General features: G+C 40.2%; 1 protein-coding gene across 1 annotated transcript in view; it reads right to left on the reverse strand.

Moving 5' to 3' along the window:
- Positions 1–27,460, reverse strand: part of Cers5 (ceramide synthase 5) — a 31,485-nt gene that overhangs the window by 1,591 nt on the left and 2,434 nt on the right. The window contains exons 2-11 of the mRNA XM_005411958.2: positions 27,247–27,450; positions 26,888–27,090; positions 10,387–10,492; positions 9,584–9,714; positions 8,725–8,782; positions 7,591–7,641; positions 6,736–6,828; positions 4,724–4,852; positions 3,685–3,791; positions 2,133–2,289 (exon numbers count right to left, since the gene is read on the reverse strand). Of these exons, the coding sequence (XP_005412015.1) occupies positions 2,133–2,289; positions 3,685–3,791; positions 4,724–4,852; positions 6,736–6,828; positions 7,591–7,641; positions 8,725–8,782; positions 9,584–9,714; positions 10,387–10,492; positions 26,888–27,090; positions 27,247–27,450 (1,239 nt within the window). The remainder of the gene's footprint in view (positions 1–2,132; positions 2,290–3,684; positions 3,792–4,723; positions 4,853–6,735; positions 6,829–7,590; positions 7,642–8,724; positions 8,783–9,583; positions 9,715–10,386; positions 10,493–26,887; positions 27,091–27,246; positions 27,451–27,460) is intronic.

Below are 27,460 nucleotides of genomic sequence, written 5' to 3' on the forward strand. Positions count from 1 at the left end.
GCCCTTGTTTGTCTTTTTGAGATAGGGTCTCAGTATGTAGTTCAGGCTAGCTTTGAACCCACAGCAATCCTCCTGTCTTAGCTTCCCAGGTGCTAGGATTACAGGCGTGTGCTACCACATCTAGCTTGCTTTCTTTTCAAATAGCAGAATTACTCTCTCGTGAAACTTCAGCATATTCACATACACAGAATCATAAAAACAAGAAAGGATTCACAATAAGAAAAAAAATCCCAGTACCAATTATGCTAGCATCTGTGAATCTTTATCTTTTACCCTGAGCTTTTTAAAAAAATATTTGGTTTTTGTTTTGTTTTGTTTTTTTGGTACCGGGAATCAAACTCAGGGCGTCATGCTTGCCAGGCAGGTGCCATGCCACTGAGCTACATCCCCAGCCCTAAATATTTGTGTCTTCAAGTGAAGAGCTTGGATTAGAACAGTATTTTCCAGTCCAAACAATCTTGCATATTAAGCAAAGTATTTTAAATTCTCTACCATGGAACATAAAAGTAAAGGAGCGTAGTGAGACCTGTGTCAGACTTCTGACCTTTGGAACTGCAGGATAATAAATGTGTGCTGTTAAAACAAAGTAGAGGAAAAGGTAAAAAGGAACAAACACTTTGGCTATTGCCAAAGTGATGGACATGTGCTTTGGATTAGTTCTGTGACCTACAGTATACTGTAACTGTTGATTTCTGAACCCAGATAATGAATTTATTACCTTGTCTTTAGGAAATGTCTGCCAGAGGGCAGAGTGCTTCTAGATCTGAGGTAAAGAGAGGATCGGAAACTAATGAAGAAGAAAGGAAGGAAGGGAGGGAGGGAGGGAGGGAGGGACTGATTCAACTGTTGCCTCAATTTAGGAAAAGAACCTGGCAACCTCAGCTCTTGTCAACAATGGCTCCACAAGGTCGGGACAGAAGGCAATGCCCCCAGACAAACACAGGAGAACAGGCAGGACAGCAGGAAGGGAGAGAAACATGTTTAGACAGACATGCTTCCCTGAATACTAGAAGCACAGATAACACTTACATGCGAGAGATGGAACTGTCCCGCTTCCACCAGGCATAGAAAAAAGGAAGGAGGTGAGAAAAGAGTGGAGAGTATAGAGTCTGGGTCTAATCCTTCTTGGGTAGGTCACCTGGTCAGAAAAGAAAAGCAGGGGAGAACAGAAGTCCAGTAGTACAGCGAGGTGCACAGGCACACAGAGCGAATTCCAAAAGTAACCACAGCCATCAGGAAAATGACCAGCTAGATCATGAGCAGACCCTAGAACAGCTCTAGCTTGGGATTCTGCATCACTGAGGGCTCTTCTGCTAATCAGCCTGGCTTCTTCAGAACTTGCAAAGCTCAATTATGAACTGTACTCTTAAAAGTATCTTTCAGGGGTAGGGGTGTAGATCAATGGTAGAGCATTTGCCGGGCACACACAAGGCCCTGGGTTTGATCCCCAGTATGGAGGAGGGAAAAAGAAAAAAGGTTCTCATGCTAAAATATAAAGCCCATTAAGTAGAAAAGGGCAGAAAATGGTTGAGGGTACCTTTAAAACTTTTCATGTTATATTCTGAGACAAGGTCTCACTAAGTTGCCCAGGTAGGACTTGAACTTATAATCCTTGCCCCAGCCTCCCTCAGGGCTAGGATTATAGGTGTGGGCCACTGCAACCAGCTACAACTCTTAGGTCTATGTAGCTGAGATTGGTTTTGAACTCACTGTATAGCCCACGCTGGCCTTGAACTCACAGGAATCTCCTGCCTCAGCCTCTTAAATGCTGGGATTACAGGCATGGGCTTCCACACCCAGCTAATACCAGTCATTTTTTTTTCTTTTTTTGTACTGGGAATTGACCTCACGACCTTGTGCGTACCAGGCAGGCACTGTGCTGCTGAACTATATCCCCGGTCCATAACAGCCATTCTTAAGGGACATGAAGAAAGTACCAGATCCTGCCTTTTGCATCTATGTTATATCTTAAAAGGCTAAACTTACATAGTCAAGGCAAAAATTTCAGAGCCCTAGACTTTTGCTGGGCCTGCCTGTGTAGCAAGGGCTCACCAGCGTGGATGGAGAGAAGGCTGCTGAACAGTACTTGTCTATCCCCAAGCGCTAGGAAAGAAGTCATTCTTCATTCTCACCTTTCCCCGGAGCAAGGCTTTGAAAGCAATTCGTGCAATTAGGTAGGACCAGATGATGTGCAGAAGCTGCAGGATCAGGAGAAGGCCATTGAAGAACCACCAGGAAGGGTAAGGCCCAATTATCTCCCAACTCTCAAAGAGGGTCGAGTTCAGAACCCTAGAGGAGAGAAACCAACTGTAAGATTTTAATGTCAAAGTGAGGCACACAGGCATGAAGCTAAGTTCCCTGGGGCACACGGCCCTGTTTGTTCCTCCTTGTACCCTCCATTAGTTAAAACTCCAAGGACATACATCTACAGTGAGAAAGGAATACAGAGCCATTTAGGGGTAGAGAAAGAAATATAAATGTTAGGAACTGATGGAATATGTCATACTGTTAATCACTTCAAATATACAGATTCATAAAATTCAAATAGCAGATTATAATCTCAGGAATAATTTCGATCCTCAAGCGTACACAGAATAGCAGGCAGCTGACTGCCTCAGGCTAAGCAAAATCTCTAACCCAGTCTCTGATTTTGCACTGTAAGGTAGTGAATACGAAAGTGAAACGGGATATGCATGTGTTGGTCAGGACAGGGAAGAAGATACAAAGCAAGAACATAAGCAAGAAGAGCCTGTTACTTCTGCAATCAGTGCAAAAGGATTGCTACACAGAGATGAGTAAGAAAAGCCAGAGCAAATGACTAGAAACACTGTGTAAAGCAGCTAAGGTTCTGTGAGAGCCCATAAAGGTTTAGCTTAGTCCAAGGAAAAAACAGGGCAATCAACTGGTGAATGGATAAAGAAGATGTGGTTCTTTTATACAATGCAGTACTACTCTGCCATAAAGAAGGATAAACTTTTGACACATTTCTAGCTAAGTGGATGCACCTTGAGGTTAAGTGAAATAAATCAAATACACGTGTAAATACTGCACTGTTTCTCTGGTGTGAGAAACTGAAAGTGTAAGTAAGGACCAAAATGTGTAACAGATATTGTGAAATAGGAAGAAAATGTCCAAATAGGAAGGGGAATTATGGAAGCAGGAGGGGGAAGGGAAGGAAGGGAAAGGAAAAAAAATGATGAGAAAGAATGGAAACAAAACTTTTGTAAATAAGGAGGAGTAGAGGGGCTGAAGGGAGGGTAGGGGAATGGGAAAAAAAAATCAACATATATTATGTACAGGGACAAATCCCCTATGATGAATGTGATCATTACATATACCTAAAATGTACCAATAAACTTTTTTTTGTTTGTTTTTTGAAACAGGGTCTCGCCATGTAGTTCAGGCTGGCCTGGACTTACTATGTCACCCAGACTGGCCCTGAACTCACGGCAATCCTCCTGCCTCAGCCTCCTGAGTGCTGAGATTACAGACGTGTGCCACCACTCTAGGGCAATAAACTTAATAAAAACAAAACAAAAAAGCAGAACTGAATAATAAACAAAATGGAGACCAAAATGAAAACAAGGAAAAAGCAGAGCAACAGAGTTTGTAACAGAAAAGCTGAATTGGGAAAAAGGTATTAGCTACATACCTACTACAGCTTCACAACCCCGTGACACTTACCAGAATGGATAGATTCCTAGACGAGTGACCATAAAAACAGTACTGAAGATCACAAAAAGGGTGTCACAGAGCCGCTGATACTTGGCATAATTGGCCAGCTTGGCAGCCTGGACAAAAGAAGAACTAAGTTGGGAAAAAGTTCTCCTGTAGAAAGAACAGAAAAAGAAGGGAACGGGAGGGCAGGGAAGGGGAGAGGAGGGAAGGGGAGGGAACAAAAAAGAGGGAGAGAGGGAGAGGTGTAGAGGACCACCAGGACGGCTCTCCTTGAAAGAAGACCATCTGTCTCCATTTTGGCTAAGCCTGGCCTTATTTCTGTGTATTGATAGGTACAGAGCTAGCTGGGATATTTCTTTATCCCCCCAATTGGCTTTAAGCCATGCAAAGGGGTCTAGCCAAGGTGCTGATGTGTAGTCTAAAGCAATGCAGTCAGTGATGCCCAGGATCTAGCTCCTAACTAGTATGTGTGAGCTAGGCTGAGTGACACTGCACTGTCAGCTGGGACTGAGCCTCAAGAGAGAGGCGAGGACATCTCAGAGCATGATGATTACACATCAGAGCTGAAGCACGGCCCCTGCACATGAGATACTTACTCACCTGTGATATGCAGATTAGTCTTTCTGCATCTCTCTTTCTCTGCATATTGCAGAGGTGCTATCCAGCCTCCTACCCAGCCCAGCTCATAGCACTCACATACTTCCCGCCTTTCTCTCACTCATCCCTGAGCCACTCCCCTCTTCATAAGTTAATAAAACCCAGGTTTGGCCCTGGGTTGAGGCATTATTTCCAGTTAGCCATCCTTCTAGCTGGACTTAGGACCCCTTTGGCTCCCCACAACTAAAAATATGGCTTAGTGTCTTTATTCCTGCCACGGATTACACTGCAAGTGGTAGATTCGAATTAACTTCTTGAAATTCCAGTAACTCTCCTGCGATTACAAATAAAAACTCCACTGACCGTGACAAGGTGTGGGAAGGGCTTCTTATAGAGTGAGAGGGAAAGGGAAAGAAAAGAATAATGAGAAGAGGGGCTGGGTTCTTACTTCCAGCAAGAAGTCTGAGGAATCATGTAGACACAGGACCAGAGTTCCGATCCGAACCATGTTGTTGATGTAGGAGAAGGTGATGAGCCCAACGGTGGCCAAGTGATGCACAAACATGATCAGGAAGTCCTACGGAAGGTCGGAGACACAATGCAGGTAAAGACAAAGCTACAGCAATGGTAGCCAACCCAGCGCCCAGCATTCGTGCATTATTCTCAGGGGATCTTACACGCCCTCTTCTGTGTTCCATATTGCTTAGACCCTCCCTTAGGGAGTTGCCCAGCATCTTTACTCAGCACTCCTGTATCAGAGACTAACCCCAGTCCATGTTAACACAGCCCAGAACAGAGAATGGCACGGGTACAGAGCTGACCTTTGGAAGTAACCTCCTAGGTGGCAATGGGACACAAGAGCCTTAGAGATTCCTAAGACTCTTTTGCTTTAATTAAAGACATTTCAACCAAAGGGCACTAACAGAAAAGAGGTTTGTGGAGGGGTAAGGGAAAACTCTTCCAAAAAGTTCAGAAAAATGCATATTAGCTAATTAGTTAATTAGCTAATTAACAATCTATATTACTGCAAATACTTCCTGCTTTCAGATTTAAGGCTCTATTTCCTCTTGGGTTCAACTATGTAAGTTAGACCTGGAAAAAATTGTTAAATACTTGCATCATCAGTCATAGCTAATAAGTACTTTTAGGCACAGTGAGGGACAGAGGGTGGGAGAAGGCAGGCGAATATGGGTCAGGGAAGCAAGGACAAAAAAATCTATGCTCTCTATACAGATATAATGGTATTAATGATATGCTGGTTCTTCCTTCTTAAGATTTTGGTACTGAGGATTGAACCCTGGGCCTTAGTACAGAGTTACATGCCAATCTGTTTTTATTCTGAGACAGAGTCTTGCTAAGTTGCCCAGACTGGCTTGAACTTGTGTTCCTCTTGTCTCAGCCTCCCAAGGTGCTAGGATTACAGGCATGCACCACCACTCCTGGCTGATGTTCTAGTTCTTGAGGGGGTTATCTATTTTTTTAAGATAAGGTTTTCCTGCATAGTTCAGATTAGCCTTAAATTCACTATAGGCATGGCTGGCCTTGAATTTGCAGTAATCTTCCTGCCTCAGCCTTCTGAGTGCTGGGATTGCAGGCATATACTACCATGCCTGACTTCTACTGTGTTTCAAAACATACACACACACACACACACACATCAACCTTTTTATGTCATATATTAAAATTTTCAATAAGGGGATCTATGTCTCCTGACTGACCATAGGAGAGTGAAAAATTGGAATTAGAGTATCAAGTTTCTATGCTAGACAACACTAACAACCTAGAGTAGTTTCAACCCATTCCTATAATGCTAACCCTGGTTTTCCTCACCAAAGATACACAATTTAGGGTTACAGCTACTGGAACCACCTCATCAGTTAAGCACCAGTGAAAAAGTGGTTCTGTCTGGTAATACAAACTCAAGTCATTTCCAACTCTATCAATACGTAGGCATGGCAACTTGGTTTTCTGAATCACTGTTTCTGAACAACAGCAAGAAGAGAATAAATCTAAAATCCCTTCCAGTTGACATTCTTTACGTACAGTAACCAAAAAGGGAGACTGGACAGAAAGAAAGGAGGGAAATGAGGGAAGCAGAGGGGAGGGAAGACAGACAAAACAAAACAAAAACAGTAACAATTAATCTAACTTTTCTGTAATCAAGGCCTGTTCCAGATCAGGTATTGATATCTTCAATTTCTGACTAATTTCCCGAGTTTTAGACATATAAGAACATGGGAGAGGAATAAAAGACTGTTCTTAGTTAATCATTCTCATCTTGTATTGCTGTGGACATCTTAAATAGACTTTTTCATTTGTTAAGTCTAAATTCTTGGAACACTACCAAAGGCGAACAGTTCCCTCACATGTGCCTTCTTCTTTTGTGGTTCCAGTCAGGGAAAATAATCCATTACAATGGCAGTAATGGTGCTACAGAGTTGAGGAAACCAAAGTCCTTACCTTTCTTTTAATGTCTGTAAATTGAGAAAACATAAGAGACCAGTAGAAGGCCAGTTCCATGATATAATAGTAATAGAGCTCCTCTGAGAGAGGCTGAAAGAGAGCAAGCAGTAGTCAGAATGCAGCTATCCAAGGTGCATTTCATCTCTGCACCTTTGTCTTGGAGGATGACTACTCCAAACTATTGACATCTTTTTCTTCCCTATCATCTCCTAAAATCTGCAAGAACTAAAAAAGATTTTGGATTGGTATGGAAACTTAAACCCCTTCCTTCTGCCCCTCCACATACACACCTTTAACTCTCCTTGTAGAGATAAGGTTGACACATATGTAACACAGTCACAACAGCGTGCCTAGAATTCTGAGCAATTAGTGTTTTTCAGGGGGATTAAATGAGCAGGCTTTGCCTTTTCTTTAGCATTTCCCTAACGTTGACATTTTCTAGTACAGGTCAGGACTATGGTGCCCCCTTTCCTTCATTCAGTGCTGGAGAATGAACAGAGAACCAAGATGCTCTCAAGGAGACTGCAAGTAGCCCTTCATACAAAGAGGACAACTGCACCAGAAAGCACCCCCTTATGTAATAGCAAATGGATTTTCTTTCCGGCCCAGTTAGGATAAATATGATGGGAGAGGCTGGAACAAAAAGCTCAGTGCTGTAAAGTGAATATATGACTGTTATGGAAGCCCCAGAAACAGACACCCTGAATATATGATTCAAAGAGACTCAGCCCCTGGTCCCTCAGGAACACCAAGAAGATGTGCCACCTGTCTTGGACTGACAACGCACTCTGACCACCCTGTCCCCCACTCCCCCCCCCCCCACGGGGCAGCTTGAAAAGCCTCCGATCCTACCTGAAATGGATAATTATACCAGCACTGTCGGGTGTCCCAGAACCAAGGAGACTAAGGAAAAAACAGATAATTCAGGTTAGCCCTCAGCTTGCTTCAAGATCTACCTTGTATAACCAATCCTCTTCTCTCTAGGATGGGGCAAAAGAAAGATAGGAAAGAATAAAGAATCCTCTTTGATAGATTTTAGGGATTCCTAAAGGATCAATAAATAGCTAGTTTCCTTTTACAAGAAAGCATTATTAGAGATAAGAAAACCATGCTTTGCAGTAAAAAAGGGCAGGAAGAGCTCTGAGATAGTTTTAGAAACATCACCTCTGGGATGCAAGTATGGGAAGAGAAGAGAATGACTCCATCTAATAACCACGAAGAGGTGTTAGGCTCAAAAATAATTATCTCTACAATTACATCTTTTTAAGAAGTTTGTTCATTTCATCTATGCTGTTAAATTTATCATCAAACTGTTCACAAATATCGTCTATCTTTTCAATAATGTCTATAGCTTCTGTAGTAAAAGCACCACACCCAGCACTTTGTCTATTTTGAAGACTCAGTGATATCATTTAGAGAAAAATAGTGTGGTACAGAGAAAAAAATGTAACGAGGAATTAATGCCGGGCATGGCAGCACATGCCTGCATCTCTAGCATTTGGGAGGCTCAGGCAGGAGGACTGCCATGAGTTTGAGGCCAGCCTGGGCTACACAGCAAGACCCTGCCCCATAGAACAAAAACAAAAAAACCCGAAACACACACACACACATAAAAACCCCGAAATCAAAAAGATTCAAACTTTTTTTACAATTAGCTAAAAGCAGAAATAATATCATTTCCACACACATTAAAGGGTTACTGATTCTATTTCTTCTTGAAAACACATAACGTTTGTCAAGTGCTTTGTAAGTCACTAAGTATTATTCTGATTTAATTATTGTTATTATTATTATTAATACTATTTAGGAGAAAAACAGCAGGCTCATAACATTAGTGAAATCAGGACTCAGAAGACAATCTATTAGTATATAAACTGGGGCTATGGGGATTATTAAGAGAAAAATCTGTGAAAAGTAAAGATTAATCTCTGGAAGTCTAAGAATTATTAAAACCCAATCAAAAGACCAGGGAAAGTTCAAACTTACCAACCAGAGAAATCTAATTCCGTAGCAGAATATACATAAATAAAACGTGAATCTCCACCTGGGTAGGCAAAGTGTAGAGGTTAGACAGATGTTCACTCGGTCTTCGAGGCTGGGGAAATTGAGATAGCCAATTTTGGGGGAAGAGAGCTACCACATTCCATAGGGACAAACACCGTTATCTACAAAGCTAGTCTTTGTTTAAAACAGACTTCCGTAAGTATACACTGACTTTAATTAACTTTTTTTAAGCTGGGGATATAGTTCAGTGGCACAAGCACCTGCCTGGCAAGTGCAAGGTCCAGAGTTTGATTCCTGGTACAAAAAAAGTTAAATAAATAAAAAATAAAAATAAAAATTTTTCTTCCATACCAGACTCATCAGAGTTCCTAGTATTTTTTATTGCACAGCTGTAACTAATAAAGTGCTCAGTTTCTAGGGGATAATTAGTTAAAACCAAAACCAATTAGTTAAAAGCAAAACCCAGTGGACTGAAGTACAGTACTTCTCAAACAGGAAGAGCTCCCACAAAAACATCAATTGAGAGCAAGCGGCACCACCTCTATCAGTGCGCAGGGACGTGCATTCCTACCTATGTAAGCAGATTTACAAGAATTCACTCCCAATCTATTTGGAAAAGGGGAACAAGGTGGAGCCGCAGCTAGCTTAGTGCTAAGCATGTCCAAGGAACTAAGAGGAACTAGTTTTCCAGTTCTCTCCTTTCCTACTTACAACAGACTGAGTTAGCCTTCTATTTCCACTGATTGTTACATAATAACATAAGTAATTTCCAGAAAGAAAACCTCAGTCCAGTTGTATCCCCACCCTCTTCCTCATTCCCTACCTCCCTCTGCACACCTACATGCTTTCACAGAATTTAGTGAGCGTTGGAGGCTTGTCCTGATTCCTCCGATGGCGAAACCAGCATTGGATTTTTCGGACATCGCAGTCCAGCTGCTTTGACAGGCCCTCCAGTCTTTTCTGATCAGGATACTGTAGATGTACAACCAGAGTCAGAACACCGCTTTCTCTTCAAACCCCTCATTAAATCTTCTTGACTAGCTAAGTGGCCAAGGATTATAACCACAACAGATCAAGTGATATTTATCTTTCCAGGTTTCATCTTCAAATCACTTTAAGGAAAATGTTCTGTCTCACATGTCAAGAACATTTATTGTTCACCCATACATACACATTCTCATTTTGTTTTCTCCCTCCAGCTCAAACTGAGTGAAAAAGGACAACAAAAACCAAAACTTGCCCGGTGTGGTAGTGCATGCCTGTAATCTCAGCACTTGGGAGGCTGAGGCAGGAGGATTGTTGCCAGCCTGGCCTACATAAGCGAGTTAAAATCCAGTCTGCACTACACAGTGAGATCCTGCCTCAAAAACAAAAAAGACAAAAAAAAAAAAAAAAAAAAAAAAAAAAAAGACATGGAGTAGAGGTGGTTGCTAAGCCTAAAAGTCAAAGGTATATAAACTTGAGTTTTTAGCGACCATGGCCCAAAGGTATTTCCCCATGGGGCTAAAATTTTCCTTACAGTTAGATAGACAACCCAAATGTGGAAGACCATCCATTCTATCCTTACCCTCTCTTATGCTCTCTTCTTCCCCACTCTACAGAGCAACTCTTCATGTGAATTTTCTTGTTTTTCTGTTCACTTACCTTGGTGATAGACACAAACACCTTTTCAAGAATGTCATTGGGTGGGGCCTCATAAGGATCACTGTCCTTGATGCCAACATGGAGTGCACATGGTTTGGCAATAAATCTGTAAGACAGAAAACCTAAAGATCAATTCTAAATATGATTTGCTAAACATGAAGAAAAGACCTTGATCAGTAGACAAATCAGAGTAAAAAGAGGAAATATTAGACTGGGAGCCCCAACACTTTACCTGGTCCTGAATTTTGACAATGATTCACTTGAAAAGCAACTGGTTTAAGAAATGCTGGAACAACTGTTAAAAGCCAGGCCACCTCAAGAGGAACTGCCTTAAGAGGCCCCATGGGCCATGCCCTGGATGCAAAGGAGACCACTGGAGATCGGTCTGCCCTCTGAGGTGGAGGCCCCAGAGCTCAGACCCATGCTACCAGTTAGTCCAACAGGAATGAGAGGGCTTGGGGAATGCTCTGCCTTCTCCCTCTGGCCAGACCATCATCTCCATCGAGGAGTCCTGGATAATCATGACTATGGAGGAACAAGAAAACAGCCTGTTGCTAGACACAGGTGCAAGTCTCTCAGTCCTTCTTTTCAATCCTGGCCTTCCAGCCGTCATACCTCAGTGAAAGGAGTCACTGGTGAGGAGGTAATATGCTATTTTTGACAACCCTTAGGCTGTAACTACTTATTAGGTCCTTCTTGCATATCTCTGTCTTCCTGAGAAACCACTTTGAAGATACCACTTTGTATTACAGCAGCCACTGGTATTTTCCTACTAATCTATCCATAACTGTGTAAAGTTTGTAATGTTCCTGTCCTATTTCATAAATGGATGTATGTTTATTATTATGTGTTTCCTACAACAACCATTGAGAATAGTTAATGATTTTTCAATAGGTCACTCATGTATAGCTGTATTTATTTTCTTTAGAAGCTACTTTGAAGATACCAAAGTATAGTACAACAACTATTGATAATCTCCTACCTCTTTTGTCTCTAACTCACTATTATTTGTCTATTTGTTTTCCTGAGTAACTATTTTGTAGATAACAATATGTAAAATGATAACCATTGATAATTTCCTACCATTTTGTCTGTAATTTGCTAAGTCCCCCCTATTATTATGTTATCCTTCTTTTACTCTTTAAAATTAAAAAAAAAAAAAAAAGAAGAAATGCTGGAACATAAGCCTCTTTCCATTTTTTCCCTGGCTTCTCTCATTATATCTGGAGCTTTATAGTCAGAGATACTTAGATTAAATCACTATTCTATCTTTTATTTTTTTCTTTTGAGACAGGGTCTCACTATGCAGTTCAGGCTGGTCTTGAGTTCACTTTGTACCCCAGGCTGGTCTCCAACTTGCAACGATCCTCCTGCTTCAGCCTCCCAAGTGCTGGGATTACAAGTGTGTGCCACCACACCTGGCTCTATTCTATCATTTCCTGCACATATGTATGAATTTGGGGAAGTTATTTATACAAATCTCAGTTTTTTTTTAACCTACAGGGTAAAAATAATATCAACATGCTTGCTACTAAATATGTGGTCCATCAGAACTTAGGCTGAGGTTGAAGTGGGGGGGGAGTGGAAAAAAAAAAGCAAGATATATCATGTACAGGTACAAATTCCCTATGACAAATGTTATCATTACATATATCTAAAATGTACCAATAAAATAAAGAACTTGGACAGAACTCTTCTCAAATACAGATATCCTGGGTCACAGCTATCTTCCTGGTTAACCTAAAGATTACGGAAACAGTTATACTTTCGGAAGTCCTAAATAAAGACAGCAGGAAGTTAGAAGGGCTGACCTCAACTCTAGTCAGATAAATTTGGCTAAGTCATTTACTCTCTTGGGTTTCCATTTTACCATCTATTCTGTTTTTTTTTTTTCCCCAGTACCAGGAATTGAACTCACGATCCTGTGCTTGCTGGGCAGGTGCTGTGCCGCTGAGCTAAATTCCCAGCCCTCCATTTTGACATATACATGATGGGCTTATGAGATTTCTAAGATTTTTTCCCTCTACATCTAAGATTCTATGATGCTATCATTGGGTGTAATTAATTTTTAACTCTGAAGTCTTTGAAAATTGAGTAATTATTCCTTGGTTCCTCAAGAAAGATCTTAGTTTCCATAAGCAGGAATTTTTGTGCATCAGCTCTAGGAAAATTTCTACATAGTTACTTTCAGTATACATCAAACCCAGTTTTATGTAGAGACTTTATAAAAGTAAAGATGCTGATAGTCCCAGTAATTGAATAAATGAATAATTATGGGTGCTACTGTTTTTTGTTTTTGTTTTTTTTTTTTGAGACAGGGTCTCACTACACAGTTCAGGCTGGCTTTAAACTCACTGTGTACTCCACGCTGGACTCAAACTCAAGGCGATTTTCCTGCTCAGCCTCCTGACTGCTGGGATTACAGTGATTTTACAGTAATTACCTGTAATTTCTAGTTTTAAGTCTTTTTTTGGGGGGGTGTCTGTGTGCAGTACCAGGAATTGAACTCAGGACCTCGTGCTTGCCAGGCAGGTGTTGTGCCACTGAACTATATTCCCTGGCTCTTTAAGATTCTTAAAAAACATTTATTTATTTGACAAACACTTACTGAGAATCTATTTTGTCCAATAACATGAAACTAAGATATTTTACAAGGACATGTGACTGGAACTTTTGTTTGTTTCTTTTTTTTTTTGTTTTTCTGCTGGTACCAGGAATCAAACTCACAACTTGCGCTTGCCAGGCAGGCACTGTGCCACTGAGCTAAATCCCCAGCCCCCTGGAACTTTTATTTCTGATAAAAAATTACTGTATATAGACTTAGTTATACACTTAATGAATTACCTTAATAAAATGAAGGTAAATGAGGTGCAAGAAGAGGGAGAACAGTATGAATGTGAATGAATGAGGATAGTGAGCGGCAGCTAAATTGTGGGGAGGGATATGATTGCATAAAAAAAGAATATAAACTGAAAAGAGAACTAAGGTGAGGACCCTGGGAAACTCCAATATAAAAGGTAAATTTAGGGTATAGGAAGGCTAGAGGAGGAGTATTAACAAGTACAGCAGAGATCATGGAAGACAAAGACTTCAGCACCCACTAGATTTGGTAACTCCGCAATAGGTAGTAAACGGAGACTCCTAAAGTAGTGAGATAAAGCAGTGACAGATGCAGGAGGAGGAAGAGGAGGAAAGAAGCAGAAATAGTCAAGATTTTAAGAATCTGAGTAACAAGAAAGTGCCCTCAACTTCTTGCATCAGAACTTGATCCCAAACGAATCCCTCCCCTCACGCTGTAGAGCCCCGCTCCCGTCCCCCCCCCCTCCCCCGGCACTAGGAATTGCAATCAGGGTCTCTGCACTGAGATACGGGCCCAGCCCTTTCTATTGAGAACAGGATCTCCCTAAATTGCCCAGGCTGGGCTTGAACTTGTGACTCTCTTGCCAGAGTCTCAGAGCGCAGGATTACAAGTGTGTGCCATGTGTAGCTAACCCATCTCTTCTCTATCAGAGATTTTGTCTATTTATTACTCATTTTTTCTATTACCTTCAGCCTCACTTTCAACTTGTTTCTTCTCATCAGACTTTAAACACATTCATTTTTTCCCTCTCTCTCTGCTCCATAACTATAGTTCTTAAAAAAGTTCTCTCTTCATGACTTCTCTTCCAGCTCCCACTCATTCCTCAACTCTCCTCCCATTCTCATTTGGATTCTGTCCCGTACTTCACTTGCCAAAGTCGTCAATGATCCCTTTAGAAGGAAATCAAATGGAGCTTTGCAGTGCTTTATCTCACTTGACTTCTCATCAGCACTTTACATTACTGATCATGTTCCCCTCTTGAAATGCGTTCTTTTTCTCTTGGCTTCCTCAATGTTACTCTTCTTTTTTTTTTTTTTGTCTTTTTTTGGTTTTTCTCCGGTACTGGGAACCGAACTCACGACCTTGCGCTTGGCAGGCAGGTGCTTTGCCACTGAGCTAAATCCCCAGCCCTAATGTTACTCTTCTAGTTATCTCCCTTTATCTCTCTGGCAGATGTAGACTGGCTGGTATGCATCACTAGGTGAATCATCTTAAACAAGTTACTTTCTCTGTGTTTCTCTTTTCTCATCTGTAAAATGAGTCTAACACTAGTACCAAACTACCTCATAGAGTTACTATGAGGATTCAATGTTTAACACTTAGAACAGAGCCTAGTACAAAGTAAACACTCATTAAAAGCTAAATTACTAAAATTATCAAATACCACATGGCTGTCTTACTGCTATCTCCTTTTAGGTTTATTTTTCCTTTGGCTCTTCCTAAAACAGTGTTTCCCCACAGTTCTGAACAGGTTCTTTTCTTAACATATTCATCCTAAGTGCTGTCATTCAATTAAAGAAAGGGCCTCCAAGTATATATTGTCTGTCGACCCCTGAGGTTCCCTGAATATGTAAAACTATTTTCACAACAATATTATGATATTATGTCTTTTCCATTGGGTTAATGTTTCCAGTGAGGGTGCAATGCAATAGTAGATAAAACTATATAGCACCTTACCTCAAATCAAGGTAGTGGCACCAATTTATGCTAGTATTCTTTGTATTGTTATGTCCTTGCAATTAGAAAATGCAAGGGTATAGAACATGCTTAGTATGCACAAGGCTCTGGGTTCCATTTCCAGCACATGTGTGAACACACACATGTACATTTTATTTAAGAATGTCCTTGAAGAATCAATAAAAGTACTTTTGTTAAATCTTGACCCTTGAGTATATTTTAAAAAAATATTCAGTGATAAATAGAAGCACCTATAAAGCATGTCTGCTGCATATCAAAGTATATGGCTGTCTCTAAGCCAAGCGTGTTGATGCATGCTTGTAATTCCAGTAGTGAGGAGGCTGAGGCAGAAAGATCACCATGAGTTTGAAGATAATCTGGGTTACACAGTGATTTCAAAACCTGCCTGAACCATATAGAAAAACTCTGCCTCAAAATACATGTCTACCTCTAACGTAAGAGTGCAAGGAGATGCACCTGGGTGACAGCTGTGTGCTGAACCAAGTCCCTAGGTCCTTTTTTTATACAATACTATACAGTACTGTATTTACCTAAAAGAATGACTGACGAAAATCAATGTCATTCAGATCTGGATATTTAGCAGACTCTTTTCTGGAAAATGAGCGAATTGAACCTTTTGTTTCAAGAAAAACCTTACTGCCAATAACAAAATTAAAGATTTTAAGTGAAAATTAGAATTTCAGAAAATTTGTCTTTGAGTTAACAACTTCCCAATATTTCAAGTCTTTTTTGATGAGACTGGTTAAAGTAAGATGTCTTAGTTACTTTTTGTTGCTGGGACAAAATACTCACCACCCAAATTAAAGAAGGAGAGACAGAGGTTTACTTTAGCTCATATCCTTTAGAGGTTTTGGTCCATAGTTGTCTGGCAGCATAGCATTCCTTCTTTCTCTTTTTACTCCATCAGGCTACAAGCCAAGTGGTTGGTGCCACCTACAGCGAAGATGGGTCTTCCCTCAATCCATCATACACATTCAGAACTATGCTAAACCAGTCAGTGGACTAATCTAGTACCACATATCCACGATCCAGAACCTCCCAGAAGCCCTACCTATGAATGCATGAGGCTTTTTTTTTGTGGCGAGGGAAACAACACCTAGATATAAGCCGTAACAGAAGATTTTTTGAATTTTTATTATTATTAGTACATGTTTACAGTTCATAATGATTACATTCATCATGGTTAAGGATTAATATGATTTTAAAATATTATATAATGTGGAAGATTTGTGCAGCTCAGTGAAACAATAATTTATAAATGCATACATGATTTCCATTCAAAATATAATATAGTTCAAAGGACTTCCAACATAAGAGCATGAATAGCTCATTGACAGGGTTTCAGACTCATACTGCAGCTAACCTGAAGAAATTACTATTTGTATCACTTCCCTGCCTTTTGGCTAAGATCAAGTGTTTCAAATGTAGAAATTATTATTTGTGTTTTGGTGTGGTATCAAAGGAAAATACCAAATTACCTGAAAAGGCTACTACTTTCTTTTCTTTTTCTACTTTTCAGTGACATGTCTGAGTAAGGCCAACCTTTCCTCAAATACTTCAGCCAAACAATATAATCCAAGAGACTGAATATAGAGGCCAGTGAAAACAATTCTGCTGTCTTATGTTAAGTCAGAAATAAAAACAACTTGCCAAAGTGTAAAATCAATGCTGTTCTCATAATTTTTTTTTTCTTTTGGAAAGTTTTTAAAAAAAATTTATGTTGAAATCATTATATATATAGATAGATACACAGATAGATATATCTATATATATATATCTCCCTCCTTCCCTCTCTCCCAGTATTGGAGATTAAATGTATGGCCCATTTTTTTAGGCATGGTCTTTCGCACTAAGTCAATCAACTGACCTGATTGGGCCTGAACTTGGAAGTTCTCCCACCTCAGCTTTCTAGAGTGCTGTCAGACGGGTACAACTATGCTCAGTGCATATTTCCTTTTTTTTCTTGGTCTTTTTTTTTTTTGAGATGGTCTCTCTACGCAGTTCAGGCTAGTCTTGAGCTCACTTTGTAGCCCAGGCTGGTCTCAAACTTGCAATGATCTTCCTGCCCTCAGCCTCCCGAGTGCTGGGATTATAGGCGTGCACCACCACGCCTGGCTCCGGTATATGTATTTCTTAAACGTCTCAATTTTAATTTCAAATATGATAAACAGAAACCTCCTTGGGGTACTCCACTTGCATCTGTTTGTTTACATCAGGGTCTCACTGTATAGTTCAGGCTGGCCTTGAAGTTGTGGCAATCCTCCTGCCCCAGACCCCCACGTGATGCAATTATAGCTGCAATTATATTTCACCTTGAGTGAAAATTAACCCTAAAGAAAAAAATCTGGAGAATTATTAAATTATACTAACACTATGTGTGGTGATTCCCAACCATAAGATATTCATTCATTCATTCATTCATTCATTCATTCATTCATTCATCTATTTGGTAGTACTGGGGACTGAATCCAGGGTCTTTGCACTGAGTTACATCCTCAGGTCCCTGAGGCTTTATTATGAGGCTAGATTGCTCAGGTTGGGCTCAAACTTGGGATCCTCCTGCCTCAGCTTCACAAAGTGGTGGGATTATAGGTGTGTGTCCTCACACTCAGCTGTAAGTGTATTTTTGAATAAATTCTTAAAAGGAAAGGATTCACTCTGCACAAGATACTTTAACTTTCAAGCTCAATATACAGCCAAACTCAAGATTTCATTTCTTGTATGGTCTATAAGCAAGTAATCTTTGCACTTTCCTCTGAGGACCATAAAAACATGGACAAATTTGCTCTTGAAACAAAGCAGAAACACAGAATAAAAACAAAAGAATTTCTATGATATATACTACCCTAACCATGACAAGGCATACACAGTAGAACTGTATCAGACTCTCATTCTTTTTCCATTTTTGCAAAGTTATCTTCACCTGCAAGTATGCCCTGGTCTTAAAGAACTGAGTTATGACTAATATATTGTGCATTCTGATGTGCCTACTAGGTATTGTGAGGAAAAAGAAGAATTAACATCTAATATATCTTATTCCAATATAAGGTCAATGAATTGTTAAGTAATAAGAATTAAAGCATATAAATATTAAATGTTTTAGGTTGACACAGACTAAGACTAACTTGAAATTTATGCGGAATGGGTACTGAAGATTGAACCCAAGGCCATGATGTGTTCTACCACTGAGCTATACCCTTACCCTAGCTTGGAGTTTACTGTACATTAGTTAAAACATTTATTTTTTATGGAGGAGGTTAAAAAATGTAGTTGCTAACTGTGTAGAGGTCCTGAACCCCCTGGAGAATGTTTATGATGTCCCCACTTTCCAACTACATATTATACATGTACGGCCCTATTCTATTTTTTTTTTTTTGTACCAGGAATCGAACTCAGGACCTTGTACTTGCCAGACAGGTGCTTGTACCACTGAGCTATATTCCCGGCCCTGAGCTATATTCCCTGCCATATTCTGATGTGTATATGAAATATGATCAGATTTCCTTCACATTCTTCAACCAAAACAACCCAATCTATCACACTAAATGCAGCCAGCTTTTGGGATTTGCAAAAGTATTGAACAATGCTATTCTTTTTGTTTGTTTTGTTTCTGAGACAGCATCTTGCTGTGTAATTCCAGCAGGACTTGAACTCACTATGAAGCCCAGGCTGGCCTTGAACTTTTAGTGAACCTCCTGTCTAAGCCTCTGGAGTGCTGGAATTACAGGTGTGTACTACCATGCCCAGTAGAACTCAACTTTATTAAAAAATAAATTATTTTCTAATAAAATGTCCTTTATGTTACCATGTACTGGGTTTATTGTGTGGTGCTGGGGAATCTCGAACCCAGGGCCTTGTGCATGCAAGGCAAGAACTCTTACCACTGAGTACATCCCCAGGCCTATAATTATTTTTATTTTTATTGTTTTGGGTTTTTTCTGGTATTGGGAACTGAACTCACAACCTTGTGCTTGCCAGGCAGGCGCTGTGGTGCTGAGCTAAATCCCCAGCCCCAATTATTTTTAAATAAGTACACATTTGTGGTTTTCTCAGTTTTAATTTTTTAATACAGGAAATATTGACAGATACAACTAACATGAACAAAAATTCTTTGTGGTCTTCAATAAAGACCTGAGACCAAAATATTTAAGAACCTGCTGCTATAGTGCATCAGAATTTGAGGAGCCAAAAAGGAAATTACTGTACTACGGTCAGTGTCAAAAGAAGATTCAGGTTTCAGAGTCACTTATTCAATGCATAGTTACTGAATAGCTAATAGCACTGCATTACATACATACAATTTTGTGGAGGAGATAAGCATATAAATTGAGCACAATCTGAAGGTCCTCCCCAAAGAACAATGCAGTTCAGGACCTACCGGGTAACAGCTCCATTCAATAGGGGCTGGGGATTTAGCTCAGGGGCACAGTGCCTGCCTGGCAAGCGCAAGGTCATGAGTTCAATTCCCAGTACCAGAAAAAAACAAACAAACAAACAAAAGAAACACTCATGGACTTTGACACCCTGGGCCTAGCAAGATCTCTAAATATCTCTCTTCACATTCTAGCTTTAACGTGATATCATTTACCTAGCTGTGGTACTATAAACACACTATAGTGAATACGAAAGAAAAAGGAAATATGAAAATTGCCTAGAAAAAATTATCAGAGATTGGGGACATAGCTAAGTGGTACAGTACTTGCCTTGCATGTTCAAAGCAAAGCCACAGGTGTGATCCACAGGACCATAAAAAAAAAAAAAAAAAAAAAAAAGCAAAGTTTATCAAACCCCAAGCTATAATCAAGATTACCTAGATAGAAGGAGAAGCTGACAAAGTGGTAGAATAGACTCATTCATTCATTTCATTAAATATAACTTTTTTTTTTGGTATGTATTTATATAGCACTGGGGATTATTGAACTCTGGGCTTGTGCATACTAGGCAAGTGTTCCACCACTGAGCTATATCCCCAGCCCTTTTTAAATTCTAAGACAGGGTCTCACTAAGTTGCCCAGGCTGGACTTGAATTTGTGATCCTTTTGCCTCAGCCTCCACAAAAGCTGCGATTATAGGTGTCCACTATCATGTCCAGTATACATTTTTAAATGGATGAATAATTATACAACTTAATGCATTTGCTTGAAGTTGAAACACACACATACACATATACAGGAGACAATAAGAAATTAGGGAAAATGCGTAACAAAAAGCTTTCTCAGTAAGTTTTTCTTGTCTTTCATAGTCCAAACCAGGCATGGTGGCGCATGCCTGTAATCCCAGCACTCGGGAGGCTGAGGCAGGAGGATTGCCATGATTTCGAGGCCAGCCTGGGCTACAAAGGGAGCTCAAGGCCAGCCTGAGCTGCATAGCGAGACCCTGTCTCAAAAAGACAAAAACAAACATACACAGTCCAAGAGACAAATGTATGTCAGTAAGACACTAAGTCTGAAATATCTGAGTTACCAATGTAAGTACTAAATTTACGTTCTCCAAACTTGAGTAACATCTTGCGCCTACACTTACCACACTATATTTTAATCACTGATTGTCCGGCTCTCTCCTCAAGGATGGAAACCATTCACAGTTTTTATCCTTGGCACACAGTCTGACATCTGGCATATACAGTATTAAACTCTCAATATGGACAGATGAACAAATGGGCAAAAACTTAATTCTCAACTAAAAGGTAAAGTGTTTCAAGGAAATGCACCACCTCTAAGAAAATAAACTCCAGTCTTGTCATCCTAGGTCATCAGGTAACCTATCAGCTCTGTGTATTAAGTGTAGAAGAATTCAGCGACTGAATTCTAGGGAATCAGGAGAAAGTCAAGTTAATCAATTTTAGTCTATGACCAAGTACTCCCAAGAACAATGAAACACAACCCCAAGAGTTTGACTACTTTGAGACTCTTTGTGCCCATAATCGAGATCTGTCGAACTGACATCACCCAAAACTAAAGCCTACAAGAAATATTCTTCTAAAGAAATCTTGTATTTATCAAGAGAGATATAATGGAGTATGATTATTCTCCTTGTCTTACCAGGTTTGTACAGCTCCCTATGTATATTTAACTACCTGAAAAACTTGCATGTTTACAGATCATTAATTACTGAGCAGACATATATAGAAAAGCAAGAAAGCAGAGCAATGGTTGGCTAGAACCACCCTCAATGGAGTATCACTGGGCCGGGTATACAGCTCAGTGGCGCAGTACCTGCCTGGCAAGTGTAAGGTCGTGAGTTCAATTCCTGATACCCCCCAAAATTGACTATTACTCAGAATAAATGGTCATTTAAATCATTCAGGAAGTAATTAACATTTTAAAATTTCATTTTGGCTATAGTTTTTATTTTTATTTTTTTATTTTTTTTTTTTTTTGTTTTTCTCCGGTACCGGGAACCGAACTCACGACCTTGCGCTTGCCAGGCAGGCGCTTTTGCCGCTGAGCTAAATCCCCAACCCTTGGCTATAGTTTTTAAAAGAAAGACCAGCTGTTTAAAGCAAGATTCAATCTCTGTATTACCTTTTGGTTCTAAAACTTAAATGTAAATTTACTTCAAAATTTTCTTCTCAGTTATTAATATTTTTGCTTGAATCACTGTCATCAGTACTGCCCAAATGAAATGGAATGTGAATCACATAAGCAAAAGTTTTCTAATAGCCATTTCTAAAAATTAAGAGGGGCTAGGCTACATAGTTCAAGAACAGCCTAAACTACATACTAACACCCTCACTCAAAAAAAAAAGGAGAAACAAGTAAAAGTAATTTTCATAATTTATTCAAGATAGTTACATTCTTTCGTCTTTGAAATTCAGTGTGTACTGTACAGTCATTAACACCCCTCAATTCTAAATTTTTTTTTTTTGGTACTGGGAATCGAACTTACGACCTCATGCTTGCCAAGCAGGCACTGTGCTGCTGAGCTATGTCCCCAGCCAACACCTCTCAATTCTGACTTGTCACATTTGGAATTCCCAAGAGCCACAGGTAGCTACTGGTTACTATATTGGACAGCATAATCTAGATAATTCAGATTTGTCCTTTCTACCTAGGAAAACTATTTTACAGTTTTTCTTATTTTTATTTTTTAAATTAGAAATGATTGTGGTGCTGGGTGTGGTGGTGCATACCTGTAATCCCAGCACTTAGCAGGCTGAGGCAGGAGGATTGCCATGAGTTCGACGCCAGCCTACACTACATAGTGAGACCCTGTCTCAAAAAGAAAGAAAGAAAGAAAGAAAAGAAATGAAATGGTTGTGGTTAACCCCTAAAAATTAACATACTTAAAGATAAAAAAGGAACAGACCCAAGTACAAAGATGTCAAAATTTGGTACACTCTTTAGAAGTCGGTTTTTATTTGCCTAAAGGTATCCCTAAAGAGGACATGAAAAAGGTATATATTTTACTTTTCCTTTTCTTTTGTTAATCTCTTCTTTATCTATTTAGAAGACCCTAGTTTTCTGAGATCAGGAAGTGGCCACAGAAAAAGTATCTTGCGTTTCTTTTCAGTGACGAATATACTGTCTCCAGGGGTAAGTCAGGAAACGGATGGACCTCAGGTATGAGAATACTGGGTTGTCTGGACAGCATCAATGCCCACTGTGCAGAAATGGCTGGGGAGTTGTCCCAGGAGACACAGAAGGCTTTTGATCATCTGGAACTTATTAAGAGGTGAGCTCTTAGATAAGGAAAGAGCCATGTAGCTATCTTTCCTAATCTCACTCTGCTGGACTGGCAAACCTCATTTAATTCTCAGATTTACGAATCAATACCTTTAGGAAAGCAATGGAATAGTAAGAAGCTATGGCCATTCTTCCCAAAGCCTTCTTCTCTGTCTAGAGGACACAGTAATACTTGGCCACAGTACTGTGACATGCCATGAATCTGGCAAGAGGACAACAGGCCTGTCAGGAAGAAGCTTTTCTTCCACTCAGTAGAATGGGGAGAAGAGGAGGAGTATGCAACAGAAGCATCAAGTTTACAAGATGATGATGAAAGGAGTGTTAAGAAATGTACACAAGAAAACGAGTCACTACTCCTGCTGTCAGTTACATGACAGGCCAGTAATTAGTTTGTTCAGTCCTCGGTGACAGACAATGGTACTGAAAAGGCTCTTTAGACACCCCAGGGATACTGCATTTAAGATAACTAGAGAAGATACAGGCTACAGGCATGGGGGCATATGCCTATAATCTCAGCATTTGGAAGACTGAGGCAGGAGGATCACTGTGAGTTCAAGGCCTACCTGGGCTAGACAGTGAGTTCAAGACCAGTCTGCAATTTTTTTTTTTGAGCGGGGGTGTCTTTTTGAGACAGGGTTTCACTACACAGTTCAGGCTGGCCTTGAGCTCTCTTTGTAGCCTAGGCTGGTCTTGAACTCAACAATGATCCTCCTGTCTCAGCCTCCTGAGTGCTCGGATTACAGGCATGCACCATCACGCTCAGCTACTCAAGGCCAGTCTGAACTATAGTCTCAGAAAAACAAAACAAATAGGGGGCTGGGGATTTAGCTCAGCAGCAAAAGCGCCTGCCTGGCAAGCGCAAGGTCGTGAGTTCGGTTCCTGGTACCAGAGAAAAACAAAACAAAACAAAACAAAACAAAAAGACAAATAAATAATAATAATAATAATAATAGTAATAATAATAATAAAGTAGGCAAAGAAGGTAATTGGACTGGGAAGCAATGTATTGGAGTATTTCTCTTTTGAATGCTCTCTACTCATCCAGAGTAGCTGACCGCCATGTCTCTTTTCCCTTTCCCCACCTTCGAATAATTTGTCTGCTTTTATTTTTTCAAAAAAGGAACGTATCACTCAGAAAAGAATTTTCTTCGGCAACAGAAAGATTCTATTGCAATAATATACTCAAAATAAATTAACCAATGTAGGTGTTATGCACGTCTGCAATCCCAGAACTCTGGGAGTCTGAGGCAGAAGGACTACAAATTTCAGCCTAGCCTAGCCACTTAAGGAGGAACTATCTTGAAAATAAAAATTTTTTTAAAAAAGCAAAAAGTGTTGGGGATGTAGCTCTGTGGGAAGACCCTGGGTTCAATCCCCAGCACTGCAAAAAATAACAACTATATACAGATCTGATGGTATCAACATTAAGACTCAAGATTCTATTTGATTCTGAGGAATAAATACTCAAGGAACTGGATATTAAGTTTTAAGTTTACCTTTAAGATTTTGTTTAAATCAGACCCAACTTATCTAGTTTAAACCATTCTTTACCCTGAGAGCTTCAATAAACAATGTAACACCAATAAAGCAATAAGTAGAAGAGTTTTTTGTTTCTTTTGTGATAGAGTGGGTTTTAGGGCTAGCAGGAATATGTGTATAGGAGAGGGAGGAAAGACAGAAGCTGTAGGTACAAAGAATACAAATATAACATGGTGAATTTAACAATAGAGACAAAGAATTATAATTCCATCTCATTTAAGCCAAACTTCCATTTCAGACTGAAGAGCCACATTCCAGGTTATCTGTTGGGCATGTGAGTGGCTGAGCAGACCATTCTCAATCATCTAATCATCCAATAAGCAATGGCTGATCACATGCTACATCTGATGTTTTTGTGCTTGGTGCAGATCACGACAATGCAGCCAGAGGTCCACAAAGGAAGTCTCTGTCCTCTGACAGGTAATAACTGCATTTACAGAACTGCTTCTGCAGTTCTATTTTTCTTGATTTTTACTTATTGATTGATTAATTTAGTAGCGCTGGAGATTGAACTCTGGGGTCTTTGCAATGAACTACATTCCCAGTCCTTTTTATTTTTGCTAAACTGCCCAAGTTGGGCTTAAACTTGTGATCGGTCTACTACAGAGCTGGAATTATAGGCCTTACAGGTGTGCTCTACCACGGAGGTTTTTTATTTTCTTATTTTTTGCAGTGCTGGAGATGCAGGGCTTTCTGTATGATAGGCAAGTGCTCTACCACTGAGCTGCTCACCTCTATAGTTCCTTAGCAAAATAAATAGCTAAATACACTTTATTTATTATGGCCAGATTGCTTTTCAAGTCATCCCTATCAAATGAGGCTGCAGTTCTCTAGGGAATATGGAAAAACAGTAAATATTCATTGTGGTTTATGAGAAGGAAGAGAAAGTAGAATCTATATTCTTTGAGGGATTCCTAAAACAATACAAAGAAACCACTTATTAAAGGGGATAGTATAAGACTCACTGAAATATATATATATGGACTTTGAGCACTTCATAAAAATGCATTAGGGCTGGGGATATAGCTCAGTGGCACAAGTTCTTGCCTGGCAAGTGAAAGGTCCTGAGTTCAATTCCTGGTACTAAAAAAATAAATAAATAAATAAAAATAAAAGCATTAAATAACCCAGAATATGAAGAAGAATTGTTCCCCAATGCCTGGAGTACTAGGAACAGAAAGTTAAATGTTTAATACAAAGGGTGCTTAAGAAATAGAAAAAGACAGCTGTATCATACAGTGGAAAGAACACTGAGCTGGAGAAAATGACCTGGTTCTAGCCCTCACCCCCACCCCTCCTCCAGGTGAGTTTGATTATAGGACTTTAAAAAATTTTTTATTTATGTATGTATTTATTTTTAAAACCGGCTCTCACTATGTAACCCAGGCAGGCCTCAAGTTCATGGTGATCCTCCTGCCTCAGCCTCTTAAGTGCTGGGACTATAGGTGTGCATCACCAAACCTTGCTTCTGGTAGAATACTTTTAAGACTTAGTTTACTGTCTGAAAAAAATGTAGAAAAAGCTGTGTCCCAATATTTCAAATAGGATTTGTACTACACTTTAAGAGTAGCTTCTATTATCTTTATGGAAGACCACGATATAGAAAAGAACTGGTAATCCAGCAGTCAGTTCTCATTAAGAACTGAGGTAAAGGGCCATAAAGCAAAACAAAATAGCAAGCTTGTTTCTAGGGTTAAACTTTCCTAATGGCAAGCATAAATAAATAAGGTGCCCTTCCTTATTAGCCAAGAAATATCATACTAGAATGCTTTGGGCTCAGTATTTCTATCCAGTCTTACTCCCCTGACACTGATGCACCATAGAAACATTCAGATAGAATTCCCACAGGTAAAGGATCCTTTCCAGTGGCTCTGCCAGGAGGTATGTCTTTAGCCATCTGGAGAACCTTTGGAGTCTGAAGAGATACATAAGGTCATGTAATATTGTTGCGTATAACTAACAAGCTATTTTACCACTACATGAGGACATTACCATACTGGTATAAATTTATAGGGAATATAAAGAATCTTTTCCTAAGACAATAAACTTTTTCTGTCCTGAATTATGTATTTCCCTTTATAGTCATTATATTTCCTTTTTTTTCAGCCCTTATGTACAGATATTAAAAACATCTGAATCTAGTTGACTCCTAAGAGGGGTAAGCTGTTTGTGCTTCCAGCCTAGCATTACTAATACAATGACTATTTTTTTTAAAACTGCTGCCAGCCAGGCATGGTGGTGCATGTCTGTAATCCCAGTACTTGGGAGGCTGAGGTAGGAGGATCGCTGCACGCTCGAGGCTAGCCTGGGTTACCTAGTGAGTACAAGGCCAGTCTGTACTACACAGCAAGACCCTATCTCAAAACACAAAACAAAACAACAAAAAAACCCTTGCAACATAACTTCTCAAGGCATTTAGATCTTGGGATTTCATTTGCTTCAGCTAAAAAGCATCTTTATCTTTGCACTTGGTGGAGAACACTTTGATGATAATAAACACTATGAACAGGATGACTGGCTACATATAAAAAATATTTTAAAAGATTTTTGTGTCAAAAATAGACAAATTGAAGTAATCCAAAACATTAACTTTTCAGCGAGTACAAGGTTATTTTGTTTAAAACACATTTCCAGCCTGGAAAGGGCATTCCTGCACTCCGATCGTTTCTGTTCTGGATAAAGGTAAGTGGACACAACATGTCAGTGGCACACTCATTACCTGAGAACTACGCAGGAAGTAGTTTCCTTTCTGTAGTCTGAGCAGGCTTGATCGAAAATCACCACATCACATCCGCAGTGATTTTCGACAGCAGTCAGGACTCGCCACACACGAGGGAAATCACTTTCATCCAAGAGCACATGGTTCGACAAAGTACGTTTCGATTTTTCTAACCCCACCAGTGGCCTCAACCCAGCAGTGCCCTAATAAGCCCGAGGGCCCCCACCCTTGCAGGACGACCACTCCCCCTTCATCCCAGGCTGCCCAGGCCTGTTCTGCAGTGCCTCTGACATCTCCCACTCTTCCGACGCTTCAGGCTCCACCGCACCCCGTAACAACTACAGTAATTTCTGTCGTACTGACAACAACAGCGCCTGAGCTGACGAACGAGCGCTGGAGGCTTCACTAACCCCGCTTCCCTCAGCTCCTTCACTCTCGCAGGCTAAAACGCCCCTCCCAGATCTTCGCTTCGCGGCCCCCAGCTTCCCGCTCTCCTTCGGGTCCCTGCCCGTCCCCGCGCCGGCCCCGCCGGGTCTCCGCCCGGGCCGCGCTCGGCCGGGTTCCTGCTCCAGG

The sequence above is a fragment of the Chinchilla lanigera genome, unplaced genomic scaffold (genome assembly GCF_000276665.1).
Source record: "Chinchilla lanigera isolate Chin_1 unplaced genomic scaffold, ChiLan1.0 scaffold00146, whole genome shotgun sequence".
NCBI classification, from domain to species: domain Eukaryota; kingdom Metazoa; phylum Chordata; class Mammalia; order Rodentia; family Chinchillidae; genus Chinchilla; species Chinchilla lanigera.